General features: G+C 51.9%; 1 protein-coding gene across 7 annotated transcripts in view; it reads left to right on the top strand.

The window, feature by feature from the left end:
* The window catches only part of PPFIA1 (PTPRF interacting protein alpha 1), a 77,772-nt gene extending 53,599 nt beyond the window's left edge, over nucleotides 1–24,173 (top strand). For 3 of the 7 annotated variants that reach the window (XM_027532927.1, XM_027532926.1, XM_027532924.1), the window contains 14 exons: nucleotides 2,189–2,340; nucleotides 3,030–3,202; nucleotides 3,530–3,623; nucleotides 9,143–9,224; nucleotides 9,416–9,616; nucleotides 11,127–11,189; nucleotides 11,682–11,708; nucleotides 15,927–16,102; nucleotides 16,192–16,289; nucleotides 18,168–18,343; nucleotides 19,010–19,078; nucleotides 19,955–20,120; nucleotides 21,986–22,052; nucleotides 22,781–24,173. In XM_027532927.1, the coding sequence (XP_027388728.1) occupies nucleotides 2,189–2,340; nucleotides 3,030–3,202; nucleotides 3,530–3,623; nucleotides 9,143–9,224; nucleotides 9,416–9,616; nucleotides 11,127–11,189; nucleotides 11,682–11,708; nucleotides 15,927–16,102; nucleotides 16,192–16,289; nucleotides 18,168–18,343; nucleotides 19,010–19,078; nucleotides 19,955–20,120; nucleotides 21,986–22,044 (1,536 nt within the window). In that variant the 3' untranslated portion in view covers nucleotides 22,045–22,052; nucleotides 22,781–24,173. The remainder of the gene's footprint in view (nucleotides 1–2,188; nucleotides 2,341–3,029; nucleotides 3,203–3,529; nucleotides 3,624–9,142; nucleotides 9,225–9,415; nucleotides 9,617–11,126; nucleotides 11,190–11,681; nucleotides 11,709–15,926; nucleotides 16,103–16,191; nucleotides 16,290–18,167; nucleotides 18,344–19,009; nucleotides 19,079–19,954; nucleotides 20,121–21,985; nucleotides 22,053–22,780) is intronic. The other 4 variants (XM_027532930.1, XM_027532925.1, XM_027532928.1 and 1 more) reach the window with 2 other exon arrangements.
* Nucleotides 24,174–24,770: the final 597 nt, after the last annotated feature.

Genomic DNA, 24,770 nt, shown 5'->3' with positions numbered 1-24,770 from the left:
GCCCAGGCTCACACACCCAGCAACTCAGTGCAAACTGGTCTGATCAGAGCCTGGACCCTGAACCATGGTGCCACCCACTCGCTCTCCTCCCGAGGCTCCTTTCTCCATCACGGCATCCCTGATGGAGGGAGCCTCGGGGGAGCTCAGGCCCTCTCCCCTCGGGTCACTTGGATGAGCCCCGTTGTTGAAGTACACTGCCCCGAGGGCTGGCCTTCCTGTCCCTCTCCCGCTCCCAGCCCGCTGACCGAGCACTCCTGGGCCTTCCTGCAGGACTGGGGTGGCCACTCTCCAGTTCAGGCAGCTCAGTGCCCGGGAGCCCTTCTGCTGGGCACAGCAGAGCAGCGCCGTCCCCCCGGGGTTGGTGACCTGGGTGTGCCGCTCGCCCGCTCTGTGGCCTGCTTTGCCCTCCTGTTCAGTGAGGACACGGCACTGCCCATCCTGGCCACGTGGGCACCAGTGGGGTGGCTCCCGTCCTGGGGGAGGGCGGCCAGGCTGCGGACCCAGAGGCCTTCCTCGGGAGGAGGCCGGGGGAAGCGCTGGCCGCGGGCCCCAACTCTGAGGCAGGTGTCTGTCTCCATCGAGTCCACAGTCAGCCCAGGCGTGTCACTTCCCTGCTCTGTTCTCTCTTGTTTTCTGGGTTTTATAAATGCTTATTTTAACTTGAATTTGAGATTGATCCCTGTTCAGTTCCACGTGGATAATTTCTAGCCTTTGTAGCCTTCTGTTGTCTTAGGGTTGTTGTTGGAGCTCAGGGGAGGGTGCCCAGTTTATCCAGCTGCTGTTAAATGAGTTCGGCAGGATTTTGCACTAAGTCACTGTGTTGTCACCAAGCTCCTGTGGGGCTGCACGGGATCAGTGTTCTTTACAGAACCCACTAAAAAAGGCACAGGTTAGTTGGTTAAAACAGTGCACTCGTTGTGTATGAAAACGCTTGCCATGCCTGTTCCCTCAAACCTCCCCTGGCTTAGTCACACACCCACGTGTATCAGTGAGACCTGCCTGGACCCTGAGGGCTTCATCTGTTCCCCACACTGTTGCCCCCACCGTCTTTCCTGTCCCCACACCCAGGACCAGCGGAGAAGCTGGGAGTCCAGGAGAGAGCATTTTTTTTAATTAGTTGATTTTTTAATTGAAGGATAATTGCTTTACAGCATTTTGTTCTTTTCTTTCAAACCTCAACGTGAATCAGCCATAAGGCACACATGTATCCCCATCTCCCTCCCCATCCCACCCCTCTAGGTTGATACAAGATCATCTCTTAATTAGACCTAGGGGTGCTTTCGGAGAAGGCAGTGGCACCCCACTCCAGTACTTTTGCCGGGAAAATCCTATGGTCGGAGGAGCCTGGTTGGCTGCAGTCCATGGGGTTGCTAAGAGTCGGACACGACTGAGCGACTTCACTTTCACTTTTCACTTTCATGCCTTGGAGAAGGAAATGGCAACCCACTCCAGTGTTCTTGCCTGGAGAATCTCAGGGACGGGGGAGCCTGGTGGGCTGCCGTCTGTGGGGTCACACAGAGTTGGACACAACTGAAGTGACTTAGCAGCAGCAGCAGGGGCGCTTTATGTAAACCACAGTGAGCGAATTACACTCGAACTGCGTGTAAGCACTTCAGTGGGCAGCCCCCAGTCTGTATGTTACCGAGAAATACAAGCCAGGCACATGGTGTTCGCATGGAGGGGTTAGGCACCTTTTCCGTGTTTCACTCGTCGTCATGGGCTGCGTTAACCTGCGCATCACTCAGGATGATCTTGGGGGGGTGGTACAGAAAGGTCTGGGTGGCTTCGTTGAGAGGTATCTTCCTCTCGCCAGTGGTCTTTCTGAGCTGCGTCTGGTGATGAGCACTGTCCTCTTCATCAGGGCAGTTCATGCCACGCAGGGCTCATGGTGCCGGTGTGGCTCTGCTGTCCTGCCCAGCAGGGCTGTCCGCTCGCTGGATTCCAGGGAGGCTCCCATCCGAGGTCTCTGCACTCAGTTGGGGGCTCCCGCTGCCCCACGGCCCCACTTCGCTTGACCAAGACAGTCCTTTAAGATGGTATTAAGCTAGAACAAGGCTTTTTTTTTGTACTTGGCAGAAAGCACATCTAATAGGTTTTCTAAAACGTTTCTGGTTATAATGTTAAAGCCTGTGTGATCGCCTTTTTCAACACAGCCCATTGTTACCCGTTTTACGCTTACCTCCCTCAGCTGCCAGCTTCCCGGGAAGAGGTACGAGATGACAAGACCACCATCAAATGTGAAACCTCGCCCCCCGCCTCGCCGCGCTCCCTTCGGCTGGACCGGCTGCACCCGGGGCCGCTGCACGCAGCCAGCCACGAGGACATCAGGGACGCCCGCAAGTACGTGTCCCGCGCGTCCCGGAAGGGCCAGAAGGGCGGTTTAAAGGCGTCCCACGGGGCTCGGCGCCTGTTTGTAGTGAGCTTCAGGTGCCGGGGGGAGGAGCTTAGTGGCCTCAGTGATGTTAGAAAACCTCCGTCTCTACGGATTGACTGCTGGGGGAGCTTTCTTCCTGCTCTTGCCAGAGGTCTGCCCAGCCCGGGGTGCGTTCTGGCGGTGACGGCTCCGTGCCTCTTGGATGTGCTCTTGAGGTCCCTCCCTTTCCCTCAAGGGTCTCCTCTCAGGAGCCTGTCACCCCTGTGACTGTCACTGTCCACATTCAGACCGCCGCCTGCCGAGCTCCCGGTCGCCCTGTGGAAGGCAGGGGTCGCTTGCCTTCTCCAGGAGCCTTGTCACCCACCGAGCGGTGACCCTGAGGGAGGGTCGGGGCGCCCTCTGCCCCAGCTGGTCTCGAGTCGAGGCCTCCTTGGGGGAGAGCTCGAGTCAGGGAGTCTCAGCTTCCCGGGGCGATTGTCTATGTCCGGGAGCCTGCGTTGCTCGTGGGGAGTGTGGTTGGTGAAGCAGACTCCACTGTCTGTGCGAGGTTGCGGCGTGGGTGTGGCTGGGAGGCCGGTTCCATCAGTAGCTCGTGTGGAGGTGTGTGTGTGTGTGCACAAGGACGCTGCTTAACGGGTGTTCTCTCTCCCCGAAGCTCAACGGGCTCTCAGGACGGCCCCGTGAGCAACCCGAGCAGCAGCAACAGCAGCCAGGACTCGCTGCACAAAGCCCCGAAGAAGAAGGGCATCAAGTCCTCCATCGGCCGCTTGTTCGGCAAGAAGGAGAAGGGCCGGCCCGGACACCCCGGCAAGGAGGCGTTGGGGCCCGGTGGGTGCTTCACTGTGGAGGGGAGGGCTGCAGCGTGTCCCTTCCGTGAGGCCCCCCCACGAGGCTCCTGTCACGCACGCTGGGCATCCTCCTGGGAGCAGGAGCGGAGGAGGCCCCTGTCTTCATAGTGGGTCCGTCCACCCCGCGTCATTCAGGGTCTCCCGGGCAGCGGAGCCTGCCGCCCTGGGCTCTTTTCCCCTGTGGTGTCATCCAGTCAGAAAGTCGGCCTCCAGAGCTCTCTTCGCTCTCCTGCAGCTGGTCACAGAAACACCTGCCTTGGCCACGCTGACTTCCTCTTCACGTCTCGACCACTCTGCTTCTTTGTAGCTGGTATTTCAGAGACGGAAAACTCATCTCAGGATGCCCTCGGACTCAGCAAATTGGGAGGACAAGCTGAAAAAAATCGGAAACTTCAGAAAAAGTAAGCTTTTTGTTTCTCGTCGACCTCACTGAGCAGTTTTCGGTTGTTCCTCATGTTGAACTGTTTACTGATGAATGTGGCATCCTGCTCTGGATGTGTATTACCTTCTGAACGCTGAACCCAAAGCCTTCCTGAAAGTGCACTTTCCAGAGGACTTAGAGCATCTGGGATTCGGGAAGGACTCGCACGCAGGCTTTGGGAGGTTGTCTGATGGGGATGGTTTGGGGGTTACGCCTGAATCCTGGCTCCTCACAAGTGAGCTCTGGGGCGTGGGGAGCTCAGCTTCCTTGAGCCTCAGTGTTCCCGTCTGTGAGGTGGGAGTCATCCTGGTGCGTCCCTCAAGGGCTTTTACGAGCATCTGCTGTGCAGGTACACCTGCGTAGAGGTGACGAGGCGCCTCAAACAGTGCCAGCCCCTGGTGTATGGGTGCCCATGGCTGGGAGTGAGGGTGGCCTGGCGGGGACTCGTCGCCAGCTCTCAGGGGAGCCCGTGGCTGTGGGTGAGGGCGGCCCGGCAGGGACTCGTCGCCAGCTCTCAGGGGAGCCTGTGGCTGTGGGCGAGGGCGGCCCGGCGGGGACTCGTCTGCAGCTCTCAGGAGCCCGTGGCTGTGGGCGAGGGCGGCCCGGCAGGGACTCGTCGCCAGCTCTCAGGGGAGCCCATGGCTGTGGGCGAGGGCGGCCCGGCGGGGACTCGTCTGCAGCTCTCAGGGGTGCCCGTGGCTGGGGGCGAGGGCGGCCCGGCGGGGACTCGTCAGCAGCTCTCGGGTGCCCGTGGCTGGGGGCGAGGGCGGCCCGGCGGGGACTCGTCTTCAGCTCTCGGGAGCCCGTGGCTGTGGGCGAGGGCGGCCCGGCGGGGACTCGTCTGCAGCTCTCGGGAGCCCGTGGCTGTGGGCGAGGGCGGCCCGGCGGGAACTCGTCTGCAGCTCTCGGGTGCCCGTGGCTGGGGGCGAGGGCGGCCCGGCGGGGACTCGTCGCCAGCTCTCAGGTTGGCTCCTCACGCCAGCAGGCCGACAGGAAGTCACTGTGTTGCCCTTTTTTCTCCCCTCTGATAGGTTCTGTATTTTTATCTTAAATGGACTGTTTTGTAGTCGTACTGAGTTTTGATTCTGAGCTGTCACGGTTCTGAAGGAGGCAGTAGCAGGGCAGAGCTTCCTGCAGAGGAGCCGGGCATGGCGGTGCCCCCGCGTCGGGCAGGGGTGTGGTGTGAGCTCGTGTCTCTGGGTGCAGACCGTGCTCCGGGCAGCACAGGTTGTGTGTTGAGTGACACCTCCCTGACCAGAGCTCAGGAGGTGACTGAGCCTGTCCCAGTGAGGTGACAGGTGAGCGAGAGGCCTGAGCGCCTTGTAGCCTCGGGTGAGAGTGAGCCTGTGCGTCGGGAGGTGATGGTAGGGTGGGAGTCCTGGGCCTCGAGACGGGGATGCCCCGTGGGCTCTGTGGTCAGGCTGACAGCGGGGACGGCCGTCTGGCTGCCATCGGGCACCTTGAGAACCAGCGCTGGCCTGGACCTGGGCCAGCCCGGAGCCCATGGGGCCCTCCTCCAGAGCCCGTTTGCTGCCAGCCCTGGAGTTGCCTGCTCGTTTTCTTTTGTGAAATGTGCCTCATTTTAGCTCTCTCCTCAGAAACCCCAGTTTCCTTGCCTGAAATAACGTTGGTGAAGTTCCGAGTGAAGTGTCTCTGTGGTTGCTCACGACAGTAGGAAGGGATACTCAGTCTTTGGTTCCTGTAAGTGGAAATTTGAGGAAGCCACTTAACAGCAAAATCTGACATGAATGTTGCTGTGTTTGAACTGCATAAAGATGTTTTAGAATAACTTGGGGTCAGTGTTTTAGGATAACTCGGAGTCATTACCCACTTGGTTTTTTGAAACTTAAAATGCAGACTAGGCTTTTTGCCTCCTGGGACCGCGTGACGAAAATTTGTCCTCTGGAATTTGCTGATGTGTTTTATTTCACATCCTCATATTTAACTATCACAGGGACACTGAGTTTGCGGCCCTCTGGTCCTCCCACCCCGCTGCTCCCCAACATTCGTATTTCACGTGTGAGCCAGTGTCACGTCAGTTGGCCAGAACGTGTCACTGTTTCACGCGCTTAGCTTGTCGTTCTCAGGAGGTATGCTTGAGCCCTCGAGAGTATGAGCAGAAAGGTCTGTTGGGTTGTTTTCCCCAGCACGTGATTCAGTTACGTGTGGGGTAGGAGTGTGTGTGTGTGTGCATGTGTGTGTGTGTTGCCTGGTAGGCAGGTTTCCCTGGAGCCGGGTGTCACGGTGAACATCTAAGTGTGCGCGTGTGCGCATACGCGCAAGCGGGTTCTCCTTTGCTCTGTTGCCACGTGTGGCATGGATGTTCTAGGATGTTCTGGTGGCTTCAGAGAACAGTTCAAAGTACAAAGACTTTTCTGGCCACAGTGGGTAATCTCAGTTCTGTCAGTCAACCAGAGACAACACTGACTTCAGGGAAAATGCCATATTTATAAATGTGAAAAAATATTTTGGTTTTCCAGAAAAAACATCATTTGAATATAGTTTAACATTTATAGCATTATAGATGTGAGAATCAGTTTGTTTTTCAAAACTATTTTCTTTCTATTAAGCCCCAGTTTGTCTCAAAGGTATTCTTTTAATTGCTGAATTTACGCAGCCAATATTGCATCCACTTGCAGAGGGTTTTTGAGGGTTGGTGAATCTCACATTTTCACGTTCTGTGGAAACTCCCAGAGAGAGCACGGCGGGCGCAGCAGGCACTGGACATGCTCTGAGGAGTGGAGGCCACGGCTGCCGGGACCGCCCACGACCCTGCGGGTCACTGCAGCGTCCTGGGCGTGCAGGGACTCCCCCAGGCATCACGTACCTCCTGCTCTGAATGCTGTCTTTCCTTTTCCCCTGGTGGACGCTGTCGTGCGCCAGCTCGTGGGGAAGCCGAGTCAGCAGGTCTGCTGAGCTGTGTGTGTCCCGAAGCCTCCCCGTGGGGCTCGCCCCAGCTCCAGGCTCTGAGCTGCACAGCGCTGCAGGAGTGGGGCCCGGAGCGGTGTTGGCCAAGGGGAGCCCAGGGATCCCTTGGAAGAGGCGCTGGGCTGGGCGGACGGTCAGGCTCAGGAAACAAGGCCACACCTGTTGTCCAGGTGGTGCCACACGTGTAGCGTTGGATGAGCAGGAGCTCAGATGGCCATCTTGTTAGGAAAGACAGGTTGGCCGTGGTGCTCATGTCCTGCTTTAAAGTGCCCGTTGTCGTCCGCACATGGCGTGGCTTTCCCTGCGGCATGGCTTTGTCTCGGGCACGTCTGTTCCCCGTAGAGTTCCCCGTATTTCTGAATGTCTCTCTCCTGTGACTTCAAGGCAAGGACGCAGCCATGTCAGTTTACTGCTAGGGCCGGTGTTTTCATGAGTTGCACTTGGGGCCTCGAATTTGATCCTCGAGGAGGCAGAGGAGGTCCCAGCTCCAGCCCCACCGTGCGGCCCGAGCAGGGTCGTCTCAGCGTTCCGCAGAGCAGGCAGCCCCCCAGGCTCGTCTCTCAAGCCGTCTCTGTAAAGCAAGGTTTCAGCTGAGAGTGAGCCAGTGGCAGCAGAGTGATGCACTATCTTATAGCCGAGGAAGGAAATAAACCCCAGCAGACGCCAGGCGAGTCTTCCGTTTGTTTCTGGATGGTGATTGTGGTTGGGACGCGAACTCCTGGCATGTGGTACATGCCTCGTTCCCCTGAGGTACGGGAATTTAAAAGTTTGCCTTTTTCAAAAACTCTCCTTGAGCTATTAAGGGGCTTCCCTGGTAGCTCAGATGGTAAAGTGTCTGCCTGCAATGCAGGAAACCTGGGTTTGATCCCTGGGTTGGGAAGAGCCCCTGGAGAAGGAAATGGTAACCCACTCCAGTACTCTTGCCTGGAAAATTCCATGGATGGAGGAGCCTGCTAGGCTACAGTCCATGGCGTCCCAAAAAGTTGGACACGACTGAGTGAATTCACTTTCACTTTCACTTTTTGAGCTGTTAAGATACATGTTTGTGTTTTCTGGTATAATTATTCCTAGAAAGTACAATATTTACTATTGTAGGAAACCTAAAGTTGACTTAAAGGAACAGTTACTTGAAATTTTATGTGAAACATTTCGAGCTTTAACCATACGTAGATTTCATGCTGCTGCTGCTAGGTCGCTTCAGTCGTGTCCAACTGTGCGACCCCGGAGACGGCAGCCCACCAGGCTCCCCCATCCCTGGGATTCTCCAGGCAAGAACACTGGAGTGGGTTGCCATTTCCTTCTCCAAAGCATGAAAGTGAAAAGTGAAAGTGAAGTTGCTCAGTTGTGTCTGACTTCTAGCAACACCATAGTCTTAAGTCTGATGTTACTTGAGTATATTGAAAAGCCACTGTGTATCTTTAGGGGATTCCCTAGCAGTCCAGTAGCTAGGACTCTGCACTTCCCCTTGCAGGGGGCCTGGGGTTTGATCCCTTGTTGGAGAACTAGGATCCCACAAGCCAAGCATAGCCAAAAAAGAATAACCAGTGCTTAATTTAGCACATAGCTAATTAGCTGAACAGCAGTGTAGGATAGAAACAGCCCCCTGTCCAGCCCCTCCCCTGCTTGCTGTGTTAGAGTGCCCCCCGTCCAGCCCCTTCCTCGCTTGCTGTGTTAGAGTGTCCCCGGCCAGCCCCTTCCTCACTTGCTGTGTTAGAGTGCCCCCGGCCAGCCCCTTCCTCACTTGCTGTGTTAGAGTGCCCCCCATCCAGCCCCTTCCTCACTTGCTGTGTTAGAGTGCCCCCCATCCAGCCCCTTCCTCGCTTGCTGTGTTAGAGTGCCCCCCATCCAGCCCCTTCCTCACTTGCTGTGTTAGAGTGCCCCCATCCAGCCCTTCCTCACTTGCTGTGTTAGAGTGCCCCCATCCAGCCCCTTCCTCACTTGCTGTGTTAGAGTGCCCCCGTCCAGCCCTTCCTCGCTTGCTGTGTTAGAGTGCCCCCGTCCAGCCCTTCCTCGCTTGCTGTGTTAGAGTGCCCCCGTCCAGCCCTTCCTCACTTGCTGTGTTAGAGTGCCCCCCGTCCAGCCCTTCCTCGCTTGCTGTGTTAGAGTGCCCTGTGCTGAAAGTCTGCGTTGCTCTTTGTGTGTCTCTTGGAAATGCTGTGTGTCCCTGAAGCTCTCTCAGAAACAGGCTCCTCTGCTCAGACTGTGGTGTGGTTGCCTCTTCTGCATATCCGCCCTTACTGTTGAGAGAGGGAAGAGTGGATGTGTTTCTCCTTGACTGCCCTGCCTTAGTCCTGCAGACTCCTGACTTCTTTCAGCTTGGCAATAACCCTTTCATCCTGGAAGGAAGTGGTTCTGTGGGGAATTGCGGGGACTCCTTCAGCATCTGATGACTCAGGTGTCCTTTGCAATGTGTCCAAACTGCCATTAAGTTTAGAAGATTAAAGGAACGTGATGAAATACGTACTATTTCACTTTTGAAAAGTGTATAAAGAGAATTAATACTTAGGCTAACTTGTTTTATATCCGTGTGTAACGGTGATTCTTGAATTTTGAATGTCTCCTTCCTTGCAGGCACGAGTTGCTCGAGGAAGCCCGGAGACAAGGCTTGCCTTTCGCACAGTGGGATGGGCCCACTGTTGTGGTCTGGCTGGAGGTGTGTGAGCGCCCCCTGCCCCCGCCCACACCCCGTCCTGGGCTGCGCATGTCCGTCCCTTTCTCCGCAGCCACACATCACCTCCTGCCCTGTGTCCCCAGCCCCTGCCTGCACCCCATCCTGGGCCGCGTGTGTCCATCCCTCCCTCCGCAGCCACACATAACCTCCCGCCCCGTGTCCCCTGCCCCCAGCTCTGGGTCGGGATGCCGGCCTGGTACGTGGCTGCTTGCCGAGCCAACGTGAAGAGCGGCGCCATCATGTCCGCCCTGTCGGACACGGAGATCCAGCGGGAGATCGGCATCAGCAACCCGCTGCACCGGCTGAAGCTGCGGCTGGCGATCCAGGAGATCATGTCGCTGACCAGCCCCTCCGCCCCGCCCACGTCCAGAACGGTAGGCCCCTCCTCCCTCCCGCGCACTTCCGGGCTCTCTCTGCAGACGTCCCTGCTCCAGCGTAACATTCTAGCGTTCAAAACCATGACGGCTTTTCATTTGCGGCAGTCCTGTTGTTAAAAGATGGATTATTGAATGCTTCAGATGGATTGTTTTTGTAACAGTTGGGCTGCAGTGGCTTTGTAATAGAGAAATTGGAGTTTTTGAAAACATAAAAGGGAATTTTTGAAAATGTGAAAATTGTAAAAAAGGAAGGTTTTGCAAATGTATTTTTAAAAAAGTAAATATAAACGTCAAGAAGGTGAAAGAGAAAAGCTGAGCCCACAGGCTGCCTTGTTTCCCCCTTATCTGACTTGTCCAACCTGTCCATCTGGGAGCTGCAGACCCTGGGCTTTCAGGGTTTTAAGAGTCCATAGATCTGCCGGTTCACACCAAGTCTCATCGTGCTGATGCACGTTTCCTCTATGTGGGAAAACCTTGAAAGTCCTGTAAGACGGTCCTCCTGGTTGGAAAACTTAAAACGAATCCGGTGGAAATGTGGATTGTTGCCAGGAGATCAGGGCCAGCCAGCTCCTCGTTTCTCGAGTGCAGACTCAGGACACAGCTCAGTCCCCACGCTCGGCGTGTCCACCCTGCAGAGGAGCCCTGGCGAGGAGACGCGGCCTCCCAGATGTGCCTGCCCTGAGGAGCAGGTGGAGCCTGACTCAGGCTCACGGTTATTTTCCATGAAAATCATGAAGGCTCTCTCGTCCGTCTGTCTTCCTTATTTCTGAGTGTGAGCGTGATGGTGGTGAGCCCACCCCGCACAGATGCACACGTGCTCAGCGTATATGCTCTGCTCTGCGTGCCCCAGAGGGTTCACCAGAGCCACCTTTTTAGAAAGGAAGGCGCTGAGGGTTCCCCGGAGGTTCTATAAAATATCTCAGTAAAGGGAACTTCTTAGGAGTTGAGTTTAACGGGTGGTGCCCTCACCATGAGGAGCCTGACCCCTGTGGGACGGGATACAGCAGCCCCCCAGGAGCCCACCCAGGGGCTCGGCTGTCTCGGCCGGTGATGCCATGGGGTGCCATCACTGGGGCCCCCGCAGCTGCTTCTGACACAGAAAGATCCAGTCCCTGGCAGGTGCCTGCTCAGGGTCATCCCCCCAGAACCCAAAGCTGGCCACTGAGCCTTGTCTGGGTGAGGCCCTTTTAAACACGTTGCATGAGTAGCTCCTTGAGAATCCCTCGCTGCTCAGACGGGCACAGCGTACTCCACTCTCCCGCAGTCCCGCCTGGCTCAGGCGGTCAGCACGCAGGCAGAGTGCTGGGGCCCCTCTCCGTATGGCTGGGGCACAGTGTTGGGGGTCCTTCCAGGCGCCGGGCCCGGTGTGTTCTCTGGGGGCCGACGCGGGTGGTGGGGGGCCGGCCTCTGTCCCGCCCGCGCCTCCGCCCCAGCTCATGGGTCTGCCACCTCTCCTCCCTGTTACTGCTGCCATTGCCTGGATGTGGCTGGCCACGGGCCCCCCTAGACCACAGGAAATGTCTGGCTAACGCACGAGGAGATGGAGACGCTCACAGCCACGCCACACACGGTCAGTCCCGGCCCCGCGCTCGTCTCCCTCCCCGCGCGGGCCCGCGTCAGGGTGGCGCCGTTCTCGGCCCTTTTGTGGAAAACAGAAAAGTCATTTCACGTTCAGTTGTTCTGGATGAGTGTCTCTCTTAGGCATCAGTTAAACGTATGAACGATCCGTACTCTGTCTTACGTTGTGTTTGTTTCAGGAACTTTAAGTTGGTAGACTTGCCCCCTGTAGAATAGACCCGATGCCTGTCTCCTTTCCGGGAGACCGCGGTTGAGCCCTGGGGCCTAGTGTTCTCTTTTGTGGGTGTGCTTGGCGTGGGGTGGGGGGTGTTGGGGAGGGGTGCTGCTCTTTGCATGAGACGTTGGGTGTGGCCTTTGCATGACTCCTGCCTGCTGCTCTGCCTCTGTGACCCTCGCCCTCCCCTGCAGAGAGAACGTGCTCATGTCCCCCGCTCACCAGTACTAACGGTTCTGTTCTTTTGCATCCCTAACCACGTAACATCAGGAGGATGAGGAGGGAAGCTGGGCTCAGGTTGGAGACTTTCTGTAATGTATTCTTCACTATATATACAGCAACAAAAAGAGTTGGAGGATGAGAATTTGTAATTTACTTTCTTGACGTTTTCAACATCTTGATTTAGTCAGAATACTGTTAATGGTTTGAAAGCATTAGCCAAAGCAAAGCACAGGATTAAAGAGTACGTCTCATGGACAATTTTGAACATTTCTGGTGGTTAATCTCGTGGACATAAATCACTTTGTTTGACACATGTTCTTTCCTGCAAAGCCTCACGGCTTCGGCCGCTACTCGGGTGATGTATTTCAGTCCCCAGTTGGGTAGGGTTAGTTACGAGATCAGTTGATGAGAAAATGGTCTTTTAATCAATTTCCGACACGAGAGTTGCCGTAGGGACTCTGCCTCTGTTGGTGTTCACCGTGCACTGTCCTGATCCCGTGTGTTCCAGAGTCCTTCCTGCTGATGGAATTCTCAGAAATTGAGCCCACTCCTGCCTAACGCACATGTTGAATTTTTAGGTCCCCGGTTGAACTCAAAAACAAAAACTTGGTCACAACTGTTTTGCCACCTTGCTTTGAGACAGTTTGATTAAAAACAGGGATTCTCCTACGCGTGATCCCGCCGACTTTGTTCGGTGACACGTGACGAGCAAAGTCTGCCGTGTGGGCGGGAGTATGCTGTGTATGGGCCCTGAAAGGCACCTGTGTAGCCAAAAAAGCGGAGGAATTCTGAATCAGTTTTCCTGACTACCCGTTGACAGTTGAAACACCCATTTCCTTCTATTTGGGCTTCTGAAGTAAAGTCAATTATATCACTTTTAACAGAAGAGGGAAGTAGATATAATGTGATTCTGTGAACCCCCCCACTCCTTGACTTAGGTATTCTGTGCCACTGCTCCAGATAAATATCCTCATTAATTATTTAACCCAGTCAGTAATGACCATCAGTGAATTTAAAAGAGCGCATTTCACAATTACTTAAATATCAGTATATTTTACACTAAGGGGCAGAACTTTGCCTGCATCGTGGGAGTTAAACAGACATACAAATTAAGCTGAGTGTTTGCTTTTTGCAATGGAAATACAAACAAGGATGAGCCATGCCAGCGACGCCAGGATTGGGAAGTTTTGGTCTTCAGCATAAGCAAGGACTGCATTCTGTGAGCTCGTCACGGGCAGAGGGTGCAGCATGCGTCGCCCCCGTGCTGGCACACAGGGGCCTGCTCCGGAGCCGAGGGGAGGTTTGAGGCGGCCTCGGGCTCTCGGGCAGAAGACGTCTCCCAGGCGTCTGCACAGGGCTGTGCTACCCATGGGTGGTGCCCGATTGAACAGGATCCATGCCATCACCACTCTCACCTTGCTCAGAGTTCAGGAAGCTGATTTGTGTTTGTGACCATTTCAGTGATGGAGAAATAGGCCCTGCAGAGTCTCTTCTGCCCCAAATGTTCTCTGATCATTGGAGAGCCCTGCTGTGTGCTTTTTTTCCCCAGGCTGGGATGACAGCCCAGGAGATGTGGGTCTCCCTGGGACTGAGCCTGACCCTCCCAGAACTTATGTTATTGACCACTAAGGTGTGAATAGAATATATAATGAGTGAACAAAAACAAGGAGCTTCTGCTTCCATGGAATTCTCTACTTAGAAATGTCTTTGCATTTTCTATTTAAAAATACATAAACAGCAAGTAGGAAAATAATACCAGATATTCATGCTATAAATGTCAGGCTTATGAGAGCTGTAATTGAAAGAGTGAAAGCACATGATATTGTGATGATGTCTAAAAATGTTTCGTGTTTTATTTCCACTCATTATTTATAGAAATTTATTTTCTATTAGAAAGTTTTTTTTCCCTATTAGAACTTGAGTGTTCTTGTTGGAGTTTGAGTTATTCCTTCTAGCTTTGTTGGTGTAAATAGTACATTAGAGGCCATATTTTTGAGTCAGAACATGGTGGTAGTCAGGAGGTATTATTTCCAAGGATTCCATAATGTCCAGAATTCCTCAAACATGCCTTAGTCTTCTTGGACTGAAGGACAAGTGCCTTCTTTGGTGTGTGTGCATGTCACGTGTTTATTCTCACGGTGCAGATCTTGCACGTATTCCATTAGATCTACCCCTGAAGAGTTCATTGGTTTTGACAACATAATAATAAAGGGTAGTCTTCAAAATTTCAATTTCCGGTTTATTTCTAGTATTTAGAAATACAGTGAAGTTTTATATGTTGATCTCGAATCCTGCAACTTTGCTGAACTCACTCTCATGCTTGTAACTGTTTTGTCAATTCATTTTCCATGTTAATCATTGGGTCATCAGCAAATACAGTTGTGTTGCTTTTTCATGGAATAAACCCTGCTTGTCATGATACCTTGTATTTTTAATTGATTACTGGTTTCCTCACGTGCCATTAAGGAATTGTGCATCTGTGTCTGTGAGGGACATTGATATTCTTGTAATGTGTGTGTCTGGTTTTGGGTATCAAGAGAATTCTGGCCTCAGAAGGCATTAGGTGTTTTTCCCTTCACTATTTTGGAATAGTTAGTGTATAACTAGCATTTTCTTCATAAACACTTGTTAGGATTCACGAGTAAAGCCACTTAGGGTGGAGATTTTGTACGTGCGGATAGATGCGATTTCTAACGACAAAGTCGAGTTGTAATAGATTCAGGTCATCTGTTTCTCCCTGGGTGGCTTTCACAGGTTGTGTCTTTCGAGAAAGTAGGCTGTTTCATCTGAGCTGCCTGAGGCTGCTCCCCGGTGCTGTCAGTGCGTAGGAGCTGTGCCGACGCCCCTCTCTCATCCTTGGCATTGGTGGTTTCCGTCTTCTCTTTGTTTCTTGGTCACTCTGCTTAGTCAATTTTATTGATATTTATGAAGAACCTGATTTTAGGTTTTTTTGTTTCACTTTGTTTCTCTAGTTTCTGTTTCATTGATTTTTGCTCTTTCATTTTCTTCTTTCTGCTTGCTTTGGATTTCATTTGTTTTTTTTTGTTTTTTTTTTTTAATAGGTATTTTAAGATAGAGTCTTAGGTTATTGACTCACAGTCTCTCTTCATTTGTGTATTTAATATTATCAGTTTTCCCTCCAGGTACTGATTAGCTATGTCCTGTAGCTTTTTAGTATATTGTATATTCACTTTTATTCACTTCAAAATATTTCCCATTTCACTTGCGATTTCTTCTTTGACACATGAATTATTTAGAAATATGCTAATTTCCTGATGTTTGGGAGATTCCAGGATATCAGGGGTTTTTTAGTTTCTAATTTAATTCTGTTGAGATCAGAAAACATACTTTGTATGATTTTAGTCACTTTAACTATGCTGAGATTTGTCTGTCTTTTGAAGAGAGTTCCATATCCCCTTGAAAAGAACATTATCGTGCTGCTGTTGGAGGGAGAGTTCTATAAAATGTCAGTTAGGTCAGGTTGGCTGACAGTGCTGTTTAAGAGGGCTTCCCTGGTGGCTTGGATGGCAATGCCGGAGACCTGGGTTTGATCCCTGGGTCGGGAAGATCCCCTGGAGAAGGACATGGCAACCCACTCCAGTATTCTTGCCTGGAGAATTGTTTAAAGGCTTCTGTATCCTTCCTGACCTTGGTTGGTTGTCTGTTTTGGCTTACTGGTTCCATCGGTTACTGAGTGATTCAGAGGAAGATTGAGGTCCCTGGCTGTAGCTGTGGGTTTGTCTATTTCTTCTTTCAGTCCATTTAGTTATTGTTTTCCTTATCTCTTTTTTAAAACCTGTTTTTTAATTCACTTAACTGACTTTGAAATTAGCAGATGTTTTGCTAAAGAAATTTAGAAACCAAATGTTGAAAATAAAATTAAAGCCAGCCAGAAATAACTTTTAGTGAGTAGAGTTAGGTTGGTCCTTCAAACTTGTTCATGAGTCGTGGCTATTCTTTGTTGGTATATTATTATTATATATAAAAGCTATTTCAGAAAATTAATGTGTAGTCAGTTACAGTTTTACCATGGTTTGGTATTTATTAACACAGATGAATCATAGACTTAATGGTATAATTTCTTTGTATAGAGTTTTGCCAGCAAATTTAAAAGGTAGCAAATAAAAGGTCAAATTATTTTAAAGTTATGAGCAATAATGTTGTCTTTAGCTTAGCCTTTGAGAATATGTAATTGGTTAAAAATCCATTTTAAAGATGATTTAAATGGCCCTTGTGACTGCTTCCATGGGGTTTTTTCCCCCTGAATTGACCGCCCTTAATTATTGAAAGCAGACGCTCGCGTACGGGGACATGAACCACGAGTGGATCGGCAATGAGTGGCTGCCCAGCCTGGGGCTCCCGCAGTACCGCAGCTACTTCATGGAGTGCCTTGTGGACGCGCGGATGCTGGATCACTTGACCAAGAAAGACCTTCGCGGGCAACTGAAAATGGTTGATAGTTTTCACAGGTCAGGCACGGCAAGTCGTTCTTACTAGTTGGCTGAGAGACGTTTGCCTGTGACCGGGTCTAAATTTTTTCTTTTTCTCTTGGAAACAGAAACAGTTTCCAGTGTGGAATTATGTGCCTGCGAAGGTTGAATTATGACCGAAAAGAACTGGAAAGAAAAAGAGAAGAGAGCCAGAATGAACTGAAAGGCTAGTACAGTCCTGTTTCTTGCTTCCCAGTGTATAAGCAGCCTCAGTGATTTCCTATTTGAAAGAAAAATTCAGGAAATGGCTTTCCGTGGAGGAAACACACCTCGCATCATTACGGAGGAGTGGGGGATGGAAGGGAGTGTGTTTGAGATCGTCCTCTGTGGCCAGAGAACTTGTGCTCTGTCCTTGGGCTCACATCGGTCTGCAGGTTGTGTGTCTCGAGGTGAGAGCATCTCCCCACAGCTCCAGAGATTTCCCTGTTGCTGTGCCATGTGCCCTGTTCTACTCGCAAATGCTGCTGCACGCTGCAGGTAACTCCAGAGCCGAGAAGAGCAAGACCTGCTGTGCACGCCTTTAAGTGTGAAGAACACTGCTCTGGCTTCTTGTCAAAGCACTTGAGGCAGCGTGGTTCTGTGCCCAGGCTGGAGGGAGTGGCCTTGAAGCTGGATGGGAGCTTCTCAGCTGGGGAGGGAGGCGTTTCAGTTACTGGAGGGAGGGGCCTTGGGCTGCAGGGTTGCCCTGGGGGTTGCCTCTAAGAGCCTGAGGACAATGGAGCGATTTTAAATGAGGTGTTAGCTGTAGGACTCCCCTGGTGGTCCAGTGGGTTAGAATCCTCTGCCTGCTGATGCAGGGGACAGAGTTCAGTCCCTGGCCTGGGAGGCTGGGCTCCACAACAGGAGAAAGCACCGCTCTGCAACGCCTGCCCGTGGTAACTGGAGAAGGTCCGCACGCAGCACCAAAGGCCCATCACAGCCCAAACACATAAAGTGAATTTTCAGAAAGGATATCAGCCGTTAGCTCAGTATAAGACCTCCCAGAATGTTCAGAAAATAGATCACTGATAACAAGATCAGTGATTACAGATCACTAACAGTGACAAGACTTAACTGAACGGTCGGGTACCTTCATAGGTTCCTTCATTTAATCCTTACTATAACCCTGTTTTCATCTCCAGTTTTTACTAAGAAGGAAAGTAAAGATAAAAATATGTTTGAAGAGATGGCCCCTATGGAGGATTGTCTAGCTAGGACTGAGTTCGTTTGAATCACAAGAAAACCAGAAGCCAACATTTATAGTATCTGTCCCTTTACCCAGACAAGGGCATTGGAACTGAGAGCTGTGCATCTGTCTCGTTTGTTTTCTGAATCCATTTTAAACCTTTTTACACTTGACACAGCTGTCTTTGAAAGTCACTGGTGATCAGCTGGGTATATTTGTACAGAGCGGCTATTTTCAGCACTGTACTGAGAGTAAATTTTGTAACTTATTACTTGACTTAACTAAGGTCTTCCCCCCACACACAAATCCCTCTAATGTGCTGGACAATGTCTTTACGTTTCTCTCTCTTTAAAATGAGACAACAAAAATGACTTAAAAAAAAAAGGCTTCAAGATTATAAATGAGAGGTTTATGGTGAATTGAGCAAGGTATCCAGATATGGTACTGCGTCGTTTTTGTGACGGGAAAAAAGTACATCAACAAACACTCAAAAATGAAAGAAAGAAAAGAAGCCAAGACTCAAGTCTGTGTGTGAAGCGTGTCCGTGCCCGGTGCACACGCGCTCGTGTGTGTCCTCTCCTTTCCGAGCCCTGGAGCCTCTGCCTCTGTCCCCTGGAAATGCACGCAGTCGCCTCCTCTCTCTCGGACTCGCCTGAGGGATGAGCTCTAGCAGGACAGTCTCCACCAGGATGGAGAGGGGCTGGGACACCCTTGTCCGAGCACAGCAGGTTGGCTGTCCGCTGAGCCGTGTGCCCCGGCCCCTGGGAGGTCCTGGCTTTTGTCGGGAGCTGAGGGTCAGCACGTAGGACTCCTTCGTTGCAGCTGCGTGAGGGGAGCACAGCTTTCTGAGGCTCCTTTCCAATCTGTCGTTCCCTGCAGACGTGCTGGTTTGGAGCAACGACCGAGTGATCCGCTGGATCCTCTCCATTGGCCTCAAAGAATACGCGAACAACCTCGTCGAGAGCGGCGTGCACGGCGCGCTGCTGGCCTTGGACGAGACGTTTGACTTCAACGCGCTGGCCCTCTTGTTACAGATCCCCACGCAGAACACACAGGTGCGACCAGCCGGGCTCGGGCCGAGCAGGCCATCTCCCGATGCAGATGCACAGCTGGGTCCCCGAACGGAGACCAAACCTGACCCCTCAGACAGCTGGTGCCCTTGTTCCTCACCAGGTCCCTCTCGGGATAGTCCACAGTCAGAGATGCTCCGTGCCTCCGTGTTCGTGCCTGTCCACTTGCCATTCTCTTGGAAGCACGAGAGTCTTTCATAAAATAAGGGGAACTTTGATTCAAGGCGGTGTGCCTAAGAGTGACATGTACTCAGTTCTTACGTGGAAAGAGATGTCCTCTGTGTGCCAGATGAAGGTTTTATTCATTTTCCTTCTGGGGGTAATTGCCCTGTGTGGTTCTTTTTGACTCCTGGGCTCATTTGAGAATGAGGGGACTTTTTTGTTCTTCTCCAGAAAGCTGTGTGTCTTGTGTCAGTGCCGTGATCTCTCCACCAGCACCAGCCTGCAGGGCATACTTGGTGTGTAATTCCCAAGAGCCCACGGCTCCCTCTTCTCAACACCCCCTCCACAGACACCACGTTAAACCCCCGACTTCAAACAATATCACAGTTGAATTTTTTTCTTTAAGTCTTGGTTTAAAAAACAATTGTGATGTGCTGATATTCAAACGAGATTGTAGAAAGTTTTAGGGTGCTGTTTCTTTAATTTCAGGCTCGTGCTGTCTTGGAAAGAGAGTTTAACAACCTCTTGGTCATGGGAACCGACAGAAGGTTCGATGAAGTAAGTTTTCAGCTTAATGGTTTTTCAGGTTGCCTTAAGGTAAATTATTTTATTATACTTGTATGGGGCATGTAGTCACGGTATCTCTTCTAAATGTGGAGATAAATTAACTTTACAAGTTAAGCTTTGCTCTTAAAAATTTATTAACAAGTCATTAGAAAACTCGTGTCTTCAGTGGAGGGTGGGTTAGTTTTTATTTTGGGGTTGGTTTTTTTTTTTTTTGCTATTTAAGTTTTAGTACCCCTCAAAAATATTTTTTATATTAAAACATTGGTTTTCACTTAGGAATGGTGTCTGTGAGTTGTGTTTTGGGGAGCAACTGGATGGCCTTACCTATTCCAGGGCCTGTGTGCTAGGGGTCTGTTTCATTAAGTGTATTGGAAACACACAAAACATTAATTTCCCCTTACGCAGAACCCCCACACTATAGTTCTCTTCATTGGGCCTTAAGGGGACTTGAGTTTGACAAGGAGAATCAGACACCTGAAGAAGCATCCGTTGGTTCTGTCCCAGTGTGAGACAGAACTGGTTACAGCTTGAAGCTGTTTCCATAGCGAATGACAGCGTGTTGTATTATATAGCAAGAGGCGATCACTCCAAGATGAGAAGCGAAACCTGCTAACTGTCAGGAGGAACGTCCACCCGGGCGGCCAGGGCGGTCCAGTCAGGGTCCTGGCACGCGTGTTGCCCCACCCTGTACCACGCTCTGCTGTTCCCATTTTGGGCAAATCGGTCACACACGGTCATCACAAACAGGGTCAGATACAAGTGGACAGAAGTGCAGTAGTAAACTCAGCCATTTTAAAGGGCTGGTAGCTTTTTGGTTTTGTCCTTTGTTTTAAAATCTGTCTTGTTTTTGGCCCTGTAATTTCCCAGGATGATGATAAAAGCTTTAGGAGAGCACCTTCTTGGAGGAAAAAATTCAGGCCAAAGGATGTCCGTGGCTTAGCTGCCGGGTCCGCGGAGACGCTGCCTGCGAACTTCCGGGTCCCGTCCTCTCTGTCCTCGCCCTCCGTGCAGCCAAGGAAGGTGCAGCCGGACGGTAGGTGGCCGGTGGGGCGGCGGGCGCGGCCCAGGCCAGAACCCGGACGAGCTGGAAGGGCCTCCTGCCCAGGTTACGGGGCTCTTCAGTGCATGCCCGAGGGTCCGTGTTCGCCAGTGAATCCTAACATCTGTTTATAAACGTTTAACAGTCGTGCAGTATTTTTCCCCCAAGTTCTTGTCTGGTTGAATATTAGCATATTCTTCCAACTAATAAAACTGAGACTCGTGTGTGTTCTCAGAGCGTGAGATTGACACCCACGCTTGTAGAGATGCGCGTGTGGCCGACAGCGCTCAAGAGCTCCTCCATGAAACAGTGGGGTCGCTCTCAGGCCACACCAGTCAGCCCTCAGCACCTGTCCACGCCGGGCAGATGGCCGGGTCCCTCCTAAGTGACGGCGGCGGCCGCCCTCCCGCCCTCCCCCCGTCCCCACCGTCGTCGGTCCCTTGCACACTGTCGGTCGATGGGGCGGAGGAGGGAGGTGAGGCCCACAGAGGTCCTCCCCTGAGTTCAGCTGGGCCGTGAATACACCACCTTGCCGTTGTGCTTTCACACCCGGCTCTGGTTTTCCCTCTGAGGCTGGAGAACGCTGCTAGTTCAGGCCGGGTGCTCAGGGCCGCTGTGTCCCCACTTGATGGCCAGATAGACGGCCAGACAGCCTGGGCTGGGGTCAGGCTGTGTGGCTCAGGAGGTGCCCGTGCACGCCCCCCAGCGTCCCATCTGTGACAGGGGCGGCTCAGTGGCTCCTTCTCCCCACTGGCCGTGCGGGCCACACTGGGTTCCTAGAGGGAGTGTGCGCTCACCCAGTGGGAGCGGGCCTGGAGGGTCCCTATGGTGCCGTTTTTTCCTGTTAGTAGCCCTTCCCGTGAGTAAATTTATAAGCCTTGCTCTCACTTGCTCCTGTAGAACAAAGTACATTTAGGTAAAGCCTTTGCTATGCTGGACACTTTCGGTGAGCGGGCTTACAGGGAAGCTGCATCGTCTCTTCGCCAGAACTCAGTAATAGGCTTAACCAGGGGTGGGGGAGACCCAGTGACTCTCTCCTTTTCTAAACAGCGTTTTTCTTCCAAGGAGCATGCAGGTCCTTTTTACAAATCTTAACTGTAGCGTAGCTTTCAGTCGATTGAAGAGTCTTAAGGGCTTGCTTTTTTATTTTCCGTTCTCATTATAAATCTAGCATCTCCCTGTCAGATGGACATAGTGACGTTGACGTTAGAGTTTAGATAAAAACGATCCTAGAAAGGGTTGTTGGGATGTAATATATGGGAGGTGACCTTTTACAAACCTCGTGAGACAGGCAGGGCGTAAACTGTGTGACTGGCTGCTTTCCCTGGCTTTTGCAGGGCAGCAGGTCTCTGGGGCTCTTAGACTCAGAAGGGTTCAGACCGGTGAGCTGCTCCATCAGCAGCCCCCAGTCTTCAGCCCTCTCTGGAGCCCGGGCCGGAGGCTCGTCAGGTGTGCTCCTGCCGGGCCCAGGGGAAGACGCTGAATTGGGAGCAGCGGGTTTCTGCTAGGGGGTTATGGCGATTTCTTATTCACCTTGGAGCAGGGCTTGGGGCTGACCCAGCGTCAGTGGTGCCATTTCCAAGGGCGGCTGAGACTGAGTTTCCACTTTCTTAGATCAGCCCCGTCCTCCGCCCTCCCTGACGCCGCCTGGGGAGAGCAGCCCAGCCCCCAGGACAGCAGAGCGCGGGGCTCCAGGCTCGCTCTCCCCGGCTCATCCACCCTCTAGGAGTGTCCCCAGACCCTCAGTAGGAGTGGGCGCTGCTGCGGGTATGAGTGTGTGTGTCCTCGTGCCCCATGTGACGTTCCACAACTAACCGCACGCTGTGTTTGCACGCTTCCTCCCGTGCTCGTGGGACCAGGCAGCGTGGCGGGAACGCAGAGGCTGGATTCCGCCACAGTCAGGACTTACTCCTGCTGAGCTTCGGGGTGAGTACAGGGCGGCCTGGCCCGCGGGGGCGCAGAGGCCTCGCCCTGGCAGTGGAGGGTCTGCGGGTCTCCAGAGGTCGGGCCGGGAGAGCCCTCAGCGGCAGAGAATCTGACCATGGTGCCTGGCTACCACCACAGTGGTCAGAGCACGGCCGAGGCTCCCACGGTGGCAGTGCTGCCGGCCGCGCCTCGCGTGCAGGCTCTCGGAGGGAACCCAGAGCCTCAGGGTTCGCGAGGCTGCCCTGCCCTGGCCTCTCCCTCCGCAGGCCAGCGTTTCACACGGAAGGGCACCAGCATCTGGGGCTCGGCCGCTGCTGAGGGGCCACCTCCCTTGCAGGTGCTGCTCTGGGTGGTCCTCTGGTGGGTCTGACCCGGGGGCCCAGCCCTGCTTAAGCCGCTCTGAGGGCAGGAGGCTGTGTGCATCCTGTTCACGTCTCAGCTAGAAAGCTCAATTGGGGTTTAGTTTTTTTTAGCAGCAGCTTTTAGCTATATGTCAGAATAAAGGCCGCCACAGAGTTCTCTCCTGATCTGCTTGGTCCTCCATGTTTCTCTGAGTTCTCAAGCCACTGAAGCCCAGAATGGGGTGGGGGTCGGGGCTCAGGCACCGGCTGCCCAGGCCTGACTCGTCCTTGTGTCTGTTTCCAGAATGGGGTGGGGAGTCTGGAGGGGCAGGGGCTCGGGCACCCGCCGCCGTCCCAGGCCTGACTCGTCTGTGTGTTCATTTCCAGTGTTCCCGCACTACTTCTACAGGTGATCACGCAGCGTCCAGGACTCGACAGAGACAACATTTGAACTCGATGCAATCTTTACTCTGTTCATACTTGTTATATGGACCCGAAGATATTTTATTACAGAGTTTTTAATTAGTGAAAAAATTCATGAATACCATAGAGAAAATATTTTAGAATTTAATGTTTCTTATATTTATGTAAACTTATGACTTCATTTATATAGTTACTTACTTTTTCTTGTATATCCAGGCTATAAATATCCTTTCAGATCAATTCATGTCCTGATACCTGATTTTAGTCTTTCAAATGAATGTACTGTAATGCTTGTATGTATAAATCCTATGAACAAATATAGGGCTTTTGTAAATGATGCATTTATTGTAATTATTCTTGTTTAATTTTTAAATGATAAACCATGAGAGAAGGGTTTTTACTGCGATTGTAAAATCATGACACGGTGTGCATTATCCTTCCAGAATGTAACCAAGCTCTCCAACAATCACTCTGAAATGAGCGAACTTAATTTCAACCAATTGTTGTTGTATTTTAACGACTGACCTAAACTGTACTTTTTCTAGCAAGAAATGCTTTTTCTCTGCAGCGTGAAGAGATTTTAAAGTACTGGGTGTTAAATGTGAGCTTCTAATCAAATTTGGGCTGAAAGGATGACTAGAAGAGGACTGTGAAAACCTCTTGGGTAACCCAGTCTCCGTGGACCCGGATCCCTCCTCTCCGGTGACTGGCAGAAGCCACGAGCTGGGGAAGAGAGACTGGCGGGGGTGGGGGTGGGGGGCCTGGGCACGCACAGCCCGCTGTGCCCGCCCTCCCTGCCCTCCTCCTGGGAGGCAGGGTCAAGGGCGCCTACTCTTCAAGGACCAATCGTGATGCCCTGCACCCACTGCAGACCTGGTGTGCTGGACAGGAGGGCGCCACACCCCCGACAGACAGCGTGGTGCAGCTCTGACAAAGGCCTTATTTTTATGTAAATCATCTTTTTGCATCTGTTTGTAAACATGTTTAAAGAATGGACCTAGGCGTACATTTTTAGATTTTGATGACATAGCCATTTTGGATTGTATAAGTAGCAAATGTAACTTTTACTTTTTCAGCGGCACATTAAAAAAGCCAGCAAGAGAGGCGTTCAGATCATGGTGCGTTACTTATTGTGCAGCTGAGATCTCGGTAGAGAGACGGCAGGTCTCTTTCCATGTGGGTCCGCCTTTAATCACTTGTATAATTCGTTGTTACTGTTCTGTTTTTCTATTAATCTTTTGTGAACTTCCTGAATATGTAACAAAGTATGTACAGTCTACTTTTGAACTATTTTTATCACAGTATTATTTATTGCTTTCTTTCAATAAAGTACTGAAGCAAAATTTCCCACTGCCAATCAGGAGTGCCGAGGGTAAGCTGTATTCTCACTGAGAACAGACCAGAGCTGGTAATGGGAGCCCGTGTCATCACACGGGCATTCTGTTAAGAGAAATGGATGGAGAGAATGGAAAGGCCAGAAGACGGAAGCATGGGTGTCCCCAGAGGACGACCGACCGGGTGTTGATACCCCTGGCTCCGGAGACAAGAGGCTCCATCACTTCAGCATCTGCAGGGACAGGGCCCCTCTGCTGCTGAGGCGTGGGCAGTGGGCTGAGGGTGGGGACAGAGTGCAGGTGTGAAGGCTCAGCATGGGTCCCAGGGCGGGGTGGCCGAGTGATGCACTAGGGAGCGTCGTGTGCACGCTTGTGTGTGGGAGCTTTTTATGTTAGTCAGCAGTTTTATTATTCGTATATCCATAGAAACAAGAATGTAGCAAGGGGAGGTGGGAGGGAGATTCAAGAGGGAGGGCACACATGTACACCTATGGCTAATTTATGTCGATGTATGGCAGAAATCAAACCAATATTGTAAAGCAATTATCCTTCAGTTAAAAAGAACATAGCAAGGTGGTCAGGAAAGTATGAAAAAAGATTTCTCATAGAGATTATAATCT

Source organism: Bos indicus x Bos taurus, chromosome 29 (genome assembly GCF_003369695.1).
Source record: "Bos indicus x Bos taurus breed Angus x Brahman F1 hybrid chromosome 29, Bos_hybrid_MaternalHap_v2.0, whole genome shotgun sequence".
NCBI lineage: Eukaryota > Metazoa > Chordata > Mammalia > Artiodactyla > Bovidae > Bos > Bos indicus x Bos taurus.
Note: the sequence above shows the minus strand (reverse complement) of the source record. Positions and strands in the feature narration are given on the sequence as shown.